The sequence below is a fragment of the Pseudophryne corroboree genome, chromosome 10, assembly GCF_028390025.1.
Source record: "Pseudophryne corroboree isolate aPseCor3 chromosome 10, aPseCor3.hap2, whole genome shotgun sequence".
Classification (NCBI taxonomy): Eukaryota; Metazoa; Chordata; class Amphibia; order Anura; family Myobatrachidae; genus Pseudophryne; species Pseudophryne corroboree.
The window spans coordinates 218,382,880-218,399,135 of NC_086453.1; the positions used below are offsets into that span (position 1 = coordinate 218,382,880).

The following is a 16,256-nucleotide window of genomic DNA, read 5'->3' on the forward strand; positions in this document are numbered from 1 at the left end:
CCAACACATGTATGTGTTTGTATATAGAGCTGAAGGGGAACAATTTGGGAGAGTTAAGGGAACTTATTTACAGTCTGTGTCAGCTGCAGGACATGACAGAGGAAAGTGTTGATATACTTAGGAATCTCTGTTTTAGTTAAAGGGTTTAAACCAGGTTAAGGTACTTTTTCTGTTGTTTTGATACATGTTTATTTTATTGTAGATGAGGGCCCTTCATTACCCACAAAACAGAATGAAGAGTTTCGTCCGTTTATCAGAAGGCTGCCGGAATTTAAGTTTTGGTAAGTGCTGTCTGGGACAAACGCAGGACTTCAGCAAGGGGGCTGAAGTCTTTGCAATGTGGGAGCAAACGATAATTTGCCGAAAAATGGTTGTTCCAAATAGTTGGTAATAGCACAACTAATCACTTAAAGTTTCTAATTTCCCCCCCAACTGAGGGCTAAAGTATCCACCGACTTTTTTTCTTCATCCTGGTTTCCATTACTGCCATGGCTGACCCTGTCAGCTTGAGATAGCTGGTGGCGGCGGCGGCAGGAAGGAGGATCGTTGCTGCTGCTGGATCAGTCATGCTGCTGCATGTCTCTGCGACCTCTGACCCCCAGGCTACATACTGCACCATACTCTTATCAACAAACGAATCCCCTCCTGCGCTATAAATGTTATGATATGGCTCAGAGTTCAATGAAAAACAAATATATAACTTATTATATTATATATATTTTTATTTTATTTGATAGTATTTCATATAAATATATGAATAAAATACACTTCAGACTAGTGATGAGCGGATTCGGTTTTACTCGGTTTTACTCGGTTCTCAAAACGGCATCTTATTGGCTCACGGATGTCACGTGTTTTGGATAGCCAATAAGATGCCGTTTTGAGAACCGAGTAAAACCGAGTAAAACCGAGTAAAACCGAACCTCGCTCATCACTACTTCAGACCGGTCAAATATGAAAAAACATTAATAAATCTCTTGCCTAACTATAGGAGGTGGATCTTAGATAAACTTCTGTGCACAGAAAAAATGTAAAAATATGTAAAATTAATAAAAAATCAGTCCATATGAAAAAATCACACGTTGGATGGATAATATAATGTGCAAGTTTTTTGTGCATGTGTCTACATATACTTATATATTTGGTTTTTATTTTACAATTGTTTAAGAATTTAGTATATATATATATATAGAAAATATTAGATGGACGAGCGGGCATATGTATATGTATGTATGTATAATTTCATTTATATCTATATTTATATTTACAGATAGTATTATTTAATATTTGTATTTTTATGGTGGAATGGCAATTATAAACCCTTGCCACAGATTAGATGATACTTATAAGGAGGTTGGATCAGGAGGTGGAATTAGGTAAACGTTGAAACAGGTGTTTTATATATTCATCAATGGAAACACCAATAGGATTTAAGATCTTTCCTTTAAAAAGGGTCCTGGACTACTGGGAGCTTATTCTATGAGGAAGCCCCCATAAGAGGAGCGAAACGCGTCAGAAGCAGATCTTTTTGGACCCGTATACCAGCTATATTACACCCTTATAATAGATCTTCATTCAGCAGCATTTTCTGTGGAAGCAACGGAGAACGGGACATCACAACCGTGACTGAGGTGTCTGCATACGGCACTCGGAGACGTGGACTCATAGAGCCTGGAAGTCGGGTGGAATATCACCACAGCAGGCGCTAGTGAAGCGCCGTTCCCGCAGCCCGAGTCCGTCTCACATGTCATTTGAACTTTCCCGTGTGACAACCACTGGTGCAAGCCGCGCATATAAGGCTCCTGCGGGGAGCAGTTCTATTGCACAACATTGTCTTCTTTGCAAAGTGGTAACGTATTGAGGATATCCATTACAATACAACACATGAATTATGCTACCTATTTCATGGGTGTGAATCCAGCTGGTAACCTTTTTCATATGGACTGATTTTTTATTAATTTTACATATTTTTACATTTTTTCTGTGCACAGAAGTTTATCTAAGATCCACCTCCTATAGTTAGGCAAGAGATTTATTAATGTTTTTTCATATTTGACCGGTCTGAAGTGTATTTTATTCATATATTTATATGAAATACTATCAAATAAAATAAAAATATATATAATATAATAAGTTATATATTTGTTTTTCATTGAACTCTGAGCCATATCATAACATTTATAGCGCAGGAGGGGATTCGTTTGTTGTTCTAGTGTTACCGGTGTAGTGCCGGTTCTTTTTGACTTGACTTACCCCAAGTCAAGCTTTCTCCTGCAGCTGGTTTGTACGCAGAATGAAACATCGTTTTTAAAGCAAAGATTTTTTACCAGTAATACTATCATCTAAATATGGTAATGATACATTAGCGCCTGGTTATAGTTTTTTTGTATTACCATACTCTTATCGCAAGGGACGTGCGCTGGGCTCTGCACAGGCTACTATTCCCAATCGTTGTCCACGTGGATGAAGAATGTGAAAAAAAAGACCTCTTGTATCGACTGGTGCGTTTAACCCATAAGCCAATGATAATGTCGATTTTCTCTTTATACATAAAGCTATTTTAAACACTTTTACCATGGAGCCGCTGCGGCCGCTAGACTTAATATGCACTCTACGTACCTTTTACGCTATTTGCGTAAATGAGTCCCGTACCATGTACGGACTCTGCGTACAAACGCCGCGCTGATGGTACAAAGCACTCGCAGCGCGTACACACCCAATTAATACGCTTTTAAACCTTATACAGTTAGGCAATGCAATACACTTTAAACCTTAGCAGGGAAAAGAGGACACAACACCGATTTGTAGTTAATCACTGGGTTCCGACACCACAGAGTAATATTTCTGAAAGGGGGTTAACAATACAAATTATACACTACAATACAACAGAGTAAATGACTACAGTCAATGTACATACGTGAGAATATTCGCGTGCGCTTCCCGGTCCGGTCCGGTCCTCCGCTATCAGGTTGATAGCGTTGAGAGTCTTGTGCCCGGCCAGGCTGCAAACAGGCTTTATTTATACAATTCTTCCAAAAGCAATACAATGGATACTGTAATCCCTTTGTCCATTGGACACAGGAATGCACTTTTACAGTACAGGAGAGGTCATAGGTCGATTTGAAAAGGTAGGCGATGTCTTTCCCAACTGCTCTTGTGGGTGGTCTCCTCTGGATTCCCGCCGCATACATAATATACAGTAAATACAGTTTAGATCTATATTCTGCTTCTGCACCTAACTATCCGCAGGAACATGCGATCTTCCGCAAACCAACACCGGAATGTTACCCTTAAACTACCCTACAGCTGGATACCAAACACCACCTTATAACCTTAGTCTGTCCCCTCTTATCCTGTAAAGGTGAATCCCTTTGTTCTGGAATCATTTAAACTGTTGATACTTTCTGATGTGGTGCAGGGGGACTATGTGTACAATGTGCACTATTTGGATTAAATATGTCATGTTTTGATAGCTCTCCATGCGTTCAAAAACTCTGCCATAAATACCCATACCACGCGCAGGACCGCGGGAGCGACTATACGCAAATTGCGGATATGTGCACGCACGGCAGAACAAGTGCACGCGTAGTGGGCATGTGTGTGCAGTTTATACGTGCTGTGTGTTCTTCAATATTTTTCGACTTTGACAGTACACCCTTTGGCAGTCAACAATAACTGCCACTATCTAATCACTAAACAGAAAAATATCAATACAATATCTACAGACGATTGGATGGTCGGAGGAGAGCTGTAGGCGGGAAATGTATGACCTAGTGGGATAGTAAAAAGCATGTATGTATGAATCCATGTCTGAGGGGCATGTATCATTGTGCCGTATATGTTCTAGATAAGCTACGAGGTATTGCGAAGTATACATTAAATCCTTCTTATCCCGTATTAAGGGTCTGTAAGTGGGCCAACAAACACTACCGAGCTCTTTTCGGCTTCTTGTTCCAACAAATGGGGTGCACATTTAGTTGATGATACATAGAGGGGGAACATATGTGAGTGCTAGTACATGTGGATATCACCTGTCGACTATGTGTGTCATTAACTGACGGTTGTAGAGATGAAGATCAGACAAAAATACATTCACATAACATTTTCATAAACATTCTTGGGTATGGTCGATGTCTTTTCCGGATGGGTGTATCTGGGCAGAGGGGGAGACGAAGGAAAAACGGGTGAAAGAAACAGGCCATGGAATTCATTTGCAATCCTTATCATAACACACTCTCTATGGATGGGTCGTAAATTAAATCTGCTGCTGTAACAGCGCCCCCGCTCCTTAGACTCATCAATTTTGTGCCGTGCTTGCGCCGCGTTAGAACTCGAACACACCTAAATATCAAGCTAATAATTATGACGACTCCCAGGATACAAAGGAGAAACTTCCCTACACTCATAATAACATTTTGAGCCCACTCTCCTAATCCTGAGAACCAATTTCGTGGGTTCAACCATGAGACCCAGCCGGTCAGCTCATTACCCACAGCGGTCAGGGTAAGGTTGTGTCTCCTCCGGAACTCCCACTTCAACTGCAATATATCATCCATCTTTTGATCGATAATCTCTGTGGGGTCGTCAGTGCTGTTTGTAATATACGTACAGCACTTCACACCATACTGAGTTGCCAAAGTGACACAGTATCCACCCGTCACGGCTGTGATATAATTGAGGACCATCCTGTGCTGGATCAGTTCTGTCTTGTAAGCTTGTAACTCCCTTCCCGTATACCTGAAGGTGTCGTCATACATGCATGGATATACCTATAATTTATAATTCCTCTGGCAGTACGGGTGATGTCTAATGCGAGAAGGAATTGAATCCCGGTGGATTCGTGGATCAAATCGGAGGCTACGTGCTCTGTTTTCTCTATGAGGTGTCTCTTGACGATGTGTTCATAGTGAGTATGAGTATAAGGAGCCTGAGCACTGCGGTGAACCTCTTTCATCTTATCATGGGTTATGGTCATGACCTCTGGCAACACTCTTCCAATATAACACAATCCTTCTGAGCTCGGGGCAAGCCACTTGTACGCCTTCCTCCCACATATGAAATAGGCATCATCGGGGAGAACATAGGGGACAGAATATGACATTACCATATTGCAAACTTTCCAAGTGAAAAACCCAATCCCTAGTTCTCCCATCTGCTCAGTACAAGTATCGGGCTGGATGATATGAGCACAGTACCCTGGTGATACTTTTCCAACCCACATGGTCTTGCTTCCTTGAGTGTACCTATACCGAAAATACCTTCCACTGTTGGCTATTTGGCGTACAAGTTGCGAGTCTATGGGTATCCTATCAGCTCTGTGCGAAAAGGCCATTGTCTGGTTATTCCACGTCACTTCCCAATTTCCCGGTTTTCGGTAATTGGAAATATTGAAACATAATAAGGATCTATCTACATGATACTGGTGGAGCTTCAAGCTAGGAGGCCTAGAAATATTAAATTTCTTGTCCACCGGTCTCCCACCCCGTAATTCGAGTACCTCATCTATTGCTAAAGGGTACGGTACTAATCCTGACTTGCTCTGACCTTGAGGTACTTGTGAGCACACCCAGCATTCTGTCTGGTTCAAGACCTTACCCACTAGTGAGTGGTAATCACTCAATGGATGACGGTCCATGTCGATATTAAGGCTGGACTGACATCTCTGGATGCACCCATCCTCGACTATGTTCTCACAATTCCTACAAATGCAATTTTCCTCAGACAATAACCCTTCACAGTGCCTCCGAGCTCCTTGACTACCAGTGCGCTTTCTGATACTCGCCTTTGCTCGGTTAGTGTGTTGCTCTTGAGATTCTACAAATCCATCCTCGCCATCAGAACCCATTCCAGATCCTTTCTCGACCTCTCTGGGACCCTCCCTGAAACAGACTGTCCTGGTCAACAACAGGATTAACAGGAAAACCCGGAACGCAGTCTCTTGGGGTAAGTCCATCTTGTTAAGGGAAGAGAAGGGAAACAAGGGGGAGAAAGAGAAGGAGAGGAGGGTAGTGGAAGATGCAGAAAATAAAAAAGAAAAACTGGTGCGACCACCGCCTCTGGTCTTGTTGTTTTCCGCGCTCAGGTGCCGTCTCAACAGTCCTGCCTCTCAACCTTCCCGGAACAGACACTCCAGGGATACGATGTTCTCTACACTCTGCTCTTTGTCAAGGGCTCTCTCCGGGTCAGCGACCTTTTTACAGTGGGACGAGTGGACCCAAGTCTCTCTTTCGGCAACCTTTAATGCTGTCGTGCTGGTTAGCAAGACTTGGTACGGTCCTTCCCACCTGTCAATGAGGCAACCTGAGCACAGAAAATTTCTAATCATTACATAATCCCCAGGTTCAATGTCATGACAATTACTGTTCGGTAGGTCAGGAATCACCAGCGTTAGATTTCGATTTTGATTTCTCAGCTGCTGGCTCATCTTAACCAAATATTTTACAGTCACTTCGTTATTGCATTTCAAATCATCCTGGGGGTCTATCATTACATGGGGTTGTCGGCCAAAAAGAATCTCAAAGGGTGATAGGTTAAGGGGGGACTTGGGAGTGGTTCTGATGCTGTACAATACTAGTGGCAAAGCTTCTGGCCACAACAATCCAGTCTCAGCCATCACTTTGCTCAGCTTGTTCTTAATAGTGCTGTTCACTCTCTCCACCTTCGCACTCGCCTGTGGTCGGTACGGAGTATGCAGCTTGCTATTAATTCCCATCAGTTTGCACATAACCTGAAAGACTTCACCTGTAAAATGGGTAACCCTATCGCTTTCAATTATTCTAGGGATACCATATCTACACACAAATTCCTGCACAATTTTCTTTGCAGTGAACGTAGCAGTATTTGTGGCAGCAGGGAACGCTTCTACCCAATTGGAAAACACATCAATACAGACTAACACATATTTTAAATTCCTACAGGGTGGTAACTGTATGAAATCAATTTGTATTACCTGAAAAGGTCCGTCTGTCGGAGGGATATGGGATGGTTCTGTTGGTATTGACTTTCCAATATTCTTCCTCAAGCAAGTAAGACATGTCATTGCTCTCTTACCCACATGAGAAGAGAATCCTGGCGCACACCAGTAGGCTCTCACCAGCTTACACATACCCTCTTTACCCAGATGAGTCAGACCGTGTGCCGCCTCAGCTAAGCTTGGAAGATATGCTCTGGGGGCCACTGGCTTACCCTGTCCACCTGTCCAGAGTCCTGAGGACTCCTGGCCATACCCCTTTGACCTCCAGACCGCCTTTTCCTGTGGAGAACACAAATTTTGCATTTCAATTAATTTTTGTGTGTTGATTGTGTTGAATGTCATCAGTGATGTGATATTCGTTTGTATGGGGGTGCTGGCTGCTGATTTAGCAGCTTCGTCTGCCCGGCTGTTACCAAGTGAGATTGGGTCTTGGTTGTAAGTGTGTGCTTTGCACTTGATAACAGCCACTCTGTCTGGTTCTTGTATCGCTGTTAGAAGCCTTTTTATGTGGGACGCATGCGCTACAGGTGTGCCAGCTGCCGTCATAAAATTTCTGAGGCGCCATAGGGCCCCGAAATCATGCATTACTCCAAAGGCATACCTAGAATCCGTGTATATATTGGCTGACTTACCCTTGGCCAATTCACACGCTCTGGTTAGGGCGACCAGCTCAGCAACTTGTGCTGAGTGCGGTGGGCCCAGGGGCTCAGCTTCTATGATACTTCTGTCTACAACTGCGTACCCAGTGCACAAGTCTCCCGAGTCCGTAGGTCTGTGGAACTACCGTCAGTGTAAAAAGTAAAATCTACGCCTTCCAGTGGGTAAGTCCTTGCGTCAAGCAATGTCCCAAATATTTTACCCTGGTCTGGCACAGCTGCAACTTATCCTTTGAAACCTTGTGTCCCAGATTAGAAAGGTGAAACAGAAGCTGTTTCGTATCTTTCAAGGACGATTCGAGTGAATCAGAACACAGCAATAAGTCATCGACATACTGTATTAATACTGATCCGCTCTCAGGTTGAAAGGATTGTAAACAGTCATGCAAAGCCTGGGAGAAAATACTTGGGCTGTCAATGAAACCTTGGGGTAGGTGAGTCCAGGTGTACTGTACTCCCCTGTATGTGAATGCAAACAGGTATTGGCTGTCAGGGTGCAGAGGGACAGAAAAGGCAGAACAGAGGTCAATGACAGTGAAAAATTTTGCAGTAGGGGGAATTTGCATGAGGATGACAGCTGGATTGGGCACTACGGGGAATTGGCTCTCAACTATCTTGTTTATCCCCCTTAGATCCTGCACTAGCCTGTAACCCCTCCCCCCACTCTTTTTCACAGGGAAGATGGGACTATTGGCAGTGCTGGACGTCCTGACTAGGATGCCCTGTTGTAGCAAGCGCTCTATGACTGGGTACACTTCTAATTCCACCTCTGGCTTCAGAGGATACTGAGGGAATTTTGGAGCTATCCTACCATCTTTTATTTGCACTACTACTGGAGCTGCATTCGCCATCAATCCAGTGTCTTGTCCATCTTTGGTCCACAGGGAACCCGGTATTCGTGAGATCATTTCCTCTGCCTTTGATGGACACCTGTCTATAACAGCAGAGTGTGACATTTGCCTTTGTGGGGTGTCTAACATTTCCTGCACTTCCTGATCGTGATTCTCGGGTATATCCAAGAAGACACCCTCAGGAGTACAATATATGACACATCTCATTTTACACAATAAATCTCTCCCAAGTAGATTAGTCTGAGCCGATGCAGCTAGCAAAAAGGAATGCTTGGTCTGCAAAGGCCCTATCGTAATCTCAGCAGGTCTACTCAAAGGGTAGTGTTGCACTATTCCTGTTACTCCCATTGCCGAAATTGTTCTACCCGTGGTTTTCATACCTACCGTCGAATTTAACACTGACCTGGCCGCCCCTGTATCTACAAGAAAAGGTAATGATCTACCAGCTACATCAACTGTGACCTCAGGTTCACTACCAAGGCTAGCAATCAACTTCACTGGCTGCAGACTACAGGTGTGGCCCAACCCCTATTGTATATTGTGACCCTCCCGCAGCGCACTGGCAGCTACAATATGTGAGGGGGGTAACTGAGAATTTTCGGAGGTCTGCCAGTCCCTCCTAGGTGGGTACCTCCTTGTTTCCCCTGCATGTAGTTCATAACTTCTCCTATGCGGTCCCTGATCCCAATTATGTGTATTATAGTGTGGTTCATATCCTGGTCTAGGGGGTCGGTATACATTATGTGTGTCTTTATACCTACAATTCCGTGCAAAATGTCCTTCCTTCTGACAGTTATAGCATACTACTACACGTGACTTACCATCAGGGGTCTGGGGTTTTGGCTGATGTGGTTTTGTTGTAAGAGCATTTATACTTATTGTCATCAGCTTGTCCCCCTGAGACTCCCTGTGCTTAATGACGTTCCGGTCGTGCTCGATAGCGGACTCTCTTAATGCAGCCACCGAGATAACCTCTCCAGTTAGGTAGAGAGGTTTGTACCCTTGTTCTTAATGTTCTTAATGCCTCTTTTAACCCGTCCATTAATACTGACACAGCTGTGATGTACATTGTCCTTAATGTCCTCGATCCCAGTGTATCTAGCCATTTCCTGCAGTGCTCAATGGAAATATTCAGATGCCATTTCACCTTCTTTTTGTCTTATGGAAAAGATTTTATTCCATTTGACAACAGTAGGGAAATATACTCCTAATTGCAGATTGATTTGTTGTACATTCTCCTGAGTGTACTCATCAGTGAGAGGTACTTCTGCGTCTAATCTACAATCCGTAATGAATTTCGCGGGGTCAATATTGGAAGGTAAACATACTCGTAGCACTGTTCGCCAGTATTTGTTTGTGGGTTCGGTGGCGTTACCTAACTCTTTAATGAACCTCTGGCATGCGACTAGATCCTTTCTGGGATCGGGAAATTCTGACATAATTGACCTCAATTCTGTCCGGGACCAGGGACAATGTTCCTGATGAGAGTGACTCCCTGAGCGTCAGTCCTCCCATTGGGGACTGCGATCACCCTGACAGGATTTAATTCAGTTACGTCATTCTGAGTTGACTCTACAATGTGAGGTGCTATTGTCTCTGCATAATGTATGGTACCGTACTTACCTGTGGACACGACCTCACTTATCCCTCCGCTAGGGGGCCTTACTACTGCTCTTGCTGGTTGGGCCGTGCCCGCCTGAGTATTCTGTATGGTGGCTGCTAGAGAGAGTGCCGATATCGTGCTGGGCTCATCTTCTTGCTCGCAGTCCTGAGGAAAATTTAAAATGGGAAACAACTGGCAAGGGTTAGCGTTAGTACATTTATCAACTATACTCTTATCGGATACCAATATGCCATTGTCTGTAGCCACTTTCTCCCCCACAATATACGGTGGTGGTGGTGCGGTTGCCATCATTTTTCTGCTGGGTTTGGAACCTGCTGCGTGAGCTAATTCTCTTTGCATATCACCCTCTTGCTGCCATAAGTTTAAACAATCTGTGTGTCTGACCCTTTGTTTTCGGGATTTTATCAGACATATCCTAATCCTTAAATTCTGCAATACCTCTGGTTGAAAACTGCCTACCTTAGGGAATGGTTCCCTATCTTCCGCAGTCATACGTTCCCATTCATTGCATAAAACTTGTGTGTGGTCCATGCTTCTCACACATTATGAACCTCGCTGACCCCCTGGGCCGCGGCATGTCAACCTGAACCCTGGTTGAACGTCCCTTACTTGAGCAACTGGCCCCCATAATTTGCAGGTATTGCCCTTTCGGCTAATCCCACAAAAACAAAAAAAATACTCAATATAAGGCAACGGTGAAAGTTCTCCGAGTGCTTTAACCCACTCACGCCCACGTTGGCCAGTACCACCATACACTGTTGATAGCGAAGGCAATGTACCCAACCTAGGGCCCCTATGTAACCTCTATTTACTGGAAGTTTCTAGGAATAACTTACCCTTTCCAGTAAATATAGGCCGTTGGAGATTTCCTGAGAGAGGCCAGCGAAAACTCCCTAAACCTTTATTATACACAAATCACGCTTGCGTATGCTATATACAGCGCTAATGATACCGCGATTTTACGCAAAGCTCGTTTCTTACGAGCTTTGCGTAAAATCGTGGCCTCACGTTGCGCTAAATATTTCACCCACGAACGCGCGGTCCAATCGCACAGCGTATAGGTACTTGTTACTTATCTGCCGTGCGACCACTGGGATCGAATCACAAGCTGCGAAACCTCAGCTGGAGCGTATCAAAAACTATATGGGTAAACCTCGCTGACCCCCTGGGCTGCGGTACTCTAACACAATTGCCTACCTTGCTTCTTTGTAAGTCTTCTCGACTTACGTATTAAACCTTATACTAAAGTGAGTCAGCCGCCTCACGCCACCAAGTCTCCACTCACTTGATGTACCACTCGACGGGATCCCGAATTCCCGGGGTTCACTACGTTCACTGTTACGTTCGCTCACTCACGTTCGCTCACTCAAATACACTTTGGTTTTTCTGTACAGAAAATTATCTTTCATTCAGATAAACAGCTTTACTCCCAGAGGCAATACAGTAAAAAAGGTTTTACTTAAACTAAATCTTGGAAACCGAGCAATTTGTGCTAATGTAGCGTGACTACTGTCCCGCCCCTAAACTAAACGATACTATTGTGTAATTTGTACTTAGCGGTCGTACCCTTACGCACGTTGCGTAAACACGCGACCGTGCGTATGTCTTTACGTTGCGTACGCAGTCCCGTACTTTGTCCGAGACGTGTACAAAAACCGTACGTCCGCAATAGTACAAATCCCACACTTCTATAAATGTAAGCGATATTACCTATAAGCGCTCACTTAACACAACACAGTTTCTTTCTGTATAAACCTTTTTAACTAGGCCAGACTGTGTGTGTGTTTTACTTTTACTTCCTTAATATTTATTCTATATTTTAACTAAATAGCAACAAATTTCTCCGGTTTTATACACCGGTCTAAATGAATCTAGTAATCAGTACTTATGGCAACAATGTGAGCGGGTATACAGAGTACAGGTGTACGCTTGTGTTGTGTGCGCATTTGGCGCCAAACAGAAATTCACAGACTTTTTAAATAGCTTTGCGTATTTACTTTACGGGTCCCACAAACCATGCAGAGCAGACGCCATCTAATCAGCAATAAAATAGGGTTTCCAGTGTATCCACCGGCCAGAAAAAGGTTTACGTAGGATACCTGTCCGCCCTTTGCTGATAGATAAAGTCTGCTTTAACCTGCTAGGCTGCGGGTATGTGGAAAAACCGGACGATGCCCCCAATTGATAATGTCGATTTTATCTTTAAACATAAAGCTATACCTTTAAACACACTTTTACCATGGAGCCGCTGCGGCCGCTAGACTTAATATGCACTCTACGTACCTTTTACGCTATTTGCGTAAATGAGTCCCGTACCATGTACGGACTCTGCGTACAAACGCCGCGCTGACGGTACAAAGCACTCGCAGCGCGTACACACCCAATTAATACGCTTTTAAACCTTATACAGTTAGGCAATGCAATACACTTTAAACCTTAGCAGGGAAAAGAGGACACAACACCGATTTGTAGATAATCACTGGGTTCCGACACCACAGAGTAATATTTCTGAAAGGGGGTTAACAATACAAATTATGCACTACAATACAACAGAGTAAATGGCTACAGTCAATGTACATACGTGAGAATATTCGCGTGTGCTTCCCGGTCCGGTCCTCCGCTATCAGGTTGATAGCGTTGAGAGTCTTGTGCCCGGCCAGGCTGCAAACAGGCTTTATTTATACAATTCTTCCAAAAGCAATACAATGGATACTGTAATCCCTTTGTCCATTGGACACAGGAATGCACTTTTACAGTACAGGAGAGGTCATAGGTCGATTTGAAAAGGTAGGCGATGTCTTTCCCAACTGCTCTTGTGGGTGGTCTCCTCTGGATTCCCGCCGCATACATAATATACAGTAAATACAGTTTATATCTATATTCTGCTTCTGCACCTAACTATCCACAGGAACATGTGATCTTCCGCAAACCAACAGCGGAATGTTACCCTTAAATTACCCTACAGCTGGATACCAAACACCACCTTATAACCTTAGTCTGTCCCCTCTTATCCTGTAAAGGTGAATCCCTTTGTTCTGGAATCATTTAAACTGTTGATACTTTCTGATGTGGTGCAGGGGGGCTATGTGTACAATGTGCGCTATTTGGATTAAATATGTAATGTATTGATAGCTCTCCATGCGTTCACAAACTCTGCCGTAAATACCCATACCGCGCGCAGGACCGCGGGAGCGACTATACGCAAATTGTGGATATGTGCACGCACGGTAGAACAAGTGCACGCGCAGTGGGCATGTGTGTGCAGTTTATACGTGCTGTGTGTTCTTCAATATTTTTCGACTTTGACACCAATCGGGTATGTGTGTACCCAGCTTAACTAGCAGTAATGCCAACAGAACCCTCTGACTACTTCCCTTTCCTTATTAAAAAAGCAAATATTTGTTCTAAACACGCAGTAGTAGACCGACCATGTCCGCCTACTTCTGTGACTTCACATGTTGGAGAGAAGTTGGGTGGTTTGATGAAAAAGTTGGTTAGATGTGTGGGGCACTGTTTTAGTTGGACAGACAAGTTGGTCATTTGGAGGAAAGTTGGGATGGTATATGGCTAGCTTTCATGCGCGCATGGGTGTATTTGTGTATGCGGAAAGGTTGGTTTATTGAGCCCCCACACACACAAATAACATTTATTTTAATTATTATATTATTGAACCTGTAAACCAACCTCAGTCCTTAAGACAAACCATTACATATGAATGACTATCACATGGAATAATGAGACTCCTGTGAAAACACTAGTCTGGAGTGAATGGGGGGGGTGGGACATTTATCAAACCTTCTAAATGGGACAAGTAGAGGATTTGTCCCTCGCAAACAATCAGATTGTAGCTACTGTAGCATAGACTGTACTAGATAAATGATTGATAGGGGCAGCACCTCTATATGTCCACTTTTGAAGGTTTGATAAATCTCCCCCTTAGTCTTGGTGTTTTAGAGGTTAGGATATTCCTTCCTGCAGAGGGATATGTAGGGAGATAATGTGGTGAAACCATCAAAAGCAATCTGTCTGTATGACGGTGACAAAGTTTAGAAGGGACAAAGGAATCTGAGCTTGAAAATTGGTGCCTTCGAGAGGAAGGAAAAGATTTGGGTGTGGTATAGAAGATCTAGGTAGACAGTCAATGGGTCAACACCGCATGGTCGACAGGTACAAACAGTCAACAGAGAGTAAGGTCAAAAGGTCGATACAAGTTTTTTTCATTTTTGGGGGGTCAAATCTTGTATGTTTGGTAATATGTAACCACCATCACTACAAACGTCTGCCCTTGTGGGATCGCTTCGCTCGCCACGCTTCGGGCAAGTTGGCTTGCTGCAGTCACCAGTTATTTTTCCCAGTCGGATAGTAAATCAAGCAAATGTTGGGAAAACATGATCAAAAGAAAGAAAAATAAAATTGTGTCGACCATTGACATGTTGACCTTTTATACCTGTCGATCATATGATTTTGACCTTTTGCACCTGTCGCCTAATACATATCGACCTATTGACTGTCTACCTGGATACTGTAGATCTATCATTCTGATATCAATAGATTTACATTACACCTACATAACCTTTTTGTGACGATGCAGCTTTGTTAGAAAATATGGATTCAATGCACCTAGTCCTGCGCAGTTAGGAGGTTTCAAGCAGCCACAATAAACCTTGGGAATTTTCGGTATTAACCCTTTCTCAAGAATGAATTCATTCTTGAGAGAGGTTTAATACCGAAGTGCGTTGTTTGGACTTTATGCTCACATCATGGACACAGGAGGGGGAATCCTTTTTGGAGGGTTTGATTAAGCCATCTGCGGTGGTGCTGAGCCTTTCAGCTGTACTTTGTCTGCTTTACCAGCTAGCCTACTGCAGCACCAAGCCATGGTGAGAGAATCATCCTGAAAAAATCACTGCGTATCCCCATTTACTGTGACACTTTTTGCTAATTGGTATCATTATACCTAATTTTATTGTTTATATGTATGAATTTATGTCATACTGACCAATATTGTGACACCATTTAATCCGGTTCATCGGTCTTATGTATGAATTTGTCATGTTGACTTTTTGATTAAATTTTCCTTTTTTTATGCATAAAAGACTGTATTTCTCTGAGAAATCCAGGAGTCCTGGGACACCAAACAATAAAACCTATCTTCAGATGGAGCTTTGTTAGGCAGACAGGAACTAGTAACCTCACTGAAGCACTATTATATTGGTTGAGCCCACTGTGTCTTCTTCAGTAGTTCCACTTCAAGAAAGTAGAAAACCCCCCACAAAAATAAATGTTGGGGGAGGGACAATTACAGTAACAGATGGTTATTATATATAGAACATAACAGAATATGTCAATATGTATTTTGCAGCATTGTCTTCACTGAACACCAGTTTAGTGTTATGGGACATATACTAAGTGATGAAAAACTGAGCTTTTCGGTGCTTGTCCCCTAACACACAGCACTCTCTGAGGATGGAGCTATGCATTGCTGATCAGTCCCCCCACCGGCTCCCCACTGCCTTGCGCATGCACTGTTCATCCACAGTGAGATCTTGCTGAGATCTGGCACCTGCACATTGGGGTCACCAAGGAGCCATATTGTAGAGCATTGTCACTAGGCTGATGTGCTACAGGACTTGCCGAGACCTCTGTAGGGAAGGAGTTTCTGGGGTTTCTCCCCCCTCCCTCCCTCCCCCTCCCTCCCCCCTCCCCCTCCTTCCACATTTGAGCCGCTAACCTGGTTAATACTTATCGGCACTATTGCTTTTTATTTTGCTGCGATGAACAGAAAAGCAGGAGCTTCATTATTGGAGCAGTAAATAATACATTTACCTCTCTATAATATAGAGAAGATTGGAATGTGCGTATGTGAAGGTGTATTCATGGATAGTGGTACATGCACTCTCTGGCCAGTAATCTAGTACCATATGACACAAGAAATAGGCCTAATTCAAAGGGAAGGATGTGACAATAAAGGCTAATTTGTGGGATCCAGAAAACCTGATTTCTTTTTTCTCTGCAGGCACTCGGCCACTAAAGGAATTGTTGTCGCCATGGTGTGCACATTCTTTGATGCGTTCAATGTTCCTGTCTTCTGGCCCATCCTGGTCATGTATTTTATAATGCTGTTCTGCATCACTATGAAGAGGCAAATAAAG

At 43.5% G+C, this 16,256-nt stretch overlaps 1 protein-coding gene across 2 annotated transcripts in view; it reads left to right on the forward strand.

Moving 5' to 3' along the window:
• Nucleotides 1–16,256, forward strand: part of RER1 (retention in endoplasmic reticulum sorting receptor 1) — a 154,814-nt gene that overhangs the window by 132,089 nt on the left and 6,469 nt on the right. For both annotated transcript variants that reach the window (XM_063943082.1, XM_063943083.1), the window contains exons 5-6: nucleotides 203–281; nucleotides 16,121–16,256. In XM_063943082.1, the coding sequence (XP_063799152.1) occupies nucleotides 203–281; nucleotides 16,121–16,256 (215 nt within the window). The remainder of the gene's footprint in view (nucleotides 1–202; nucleotides 282–16,120) is intronic.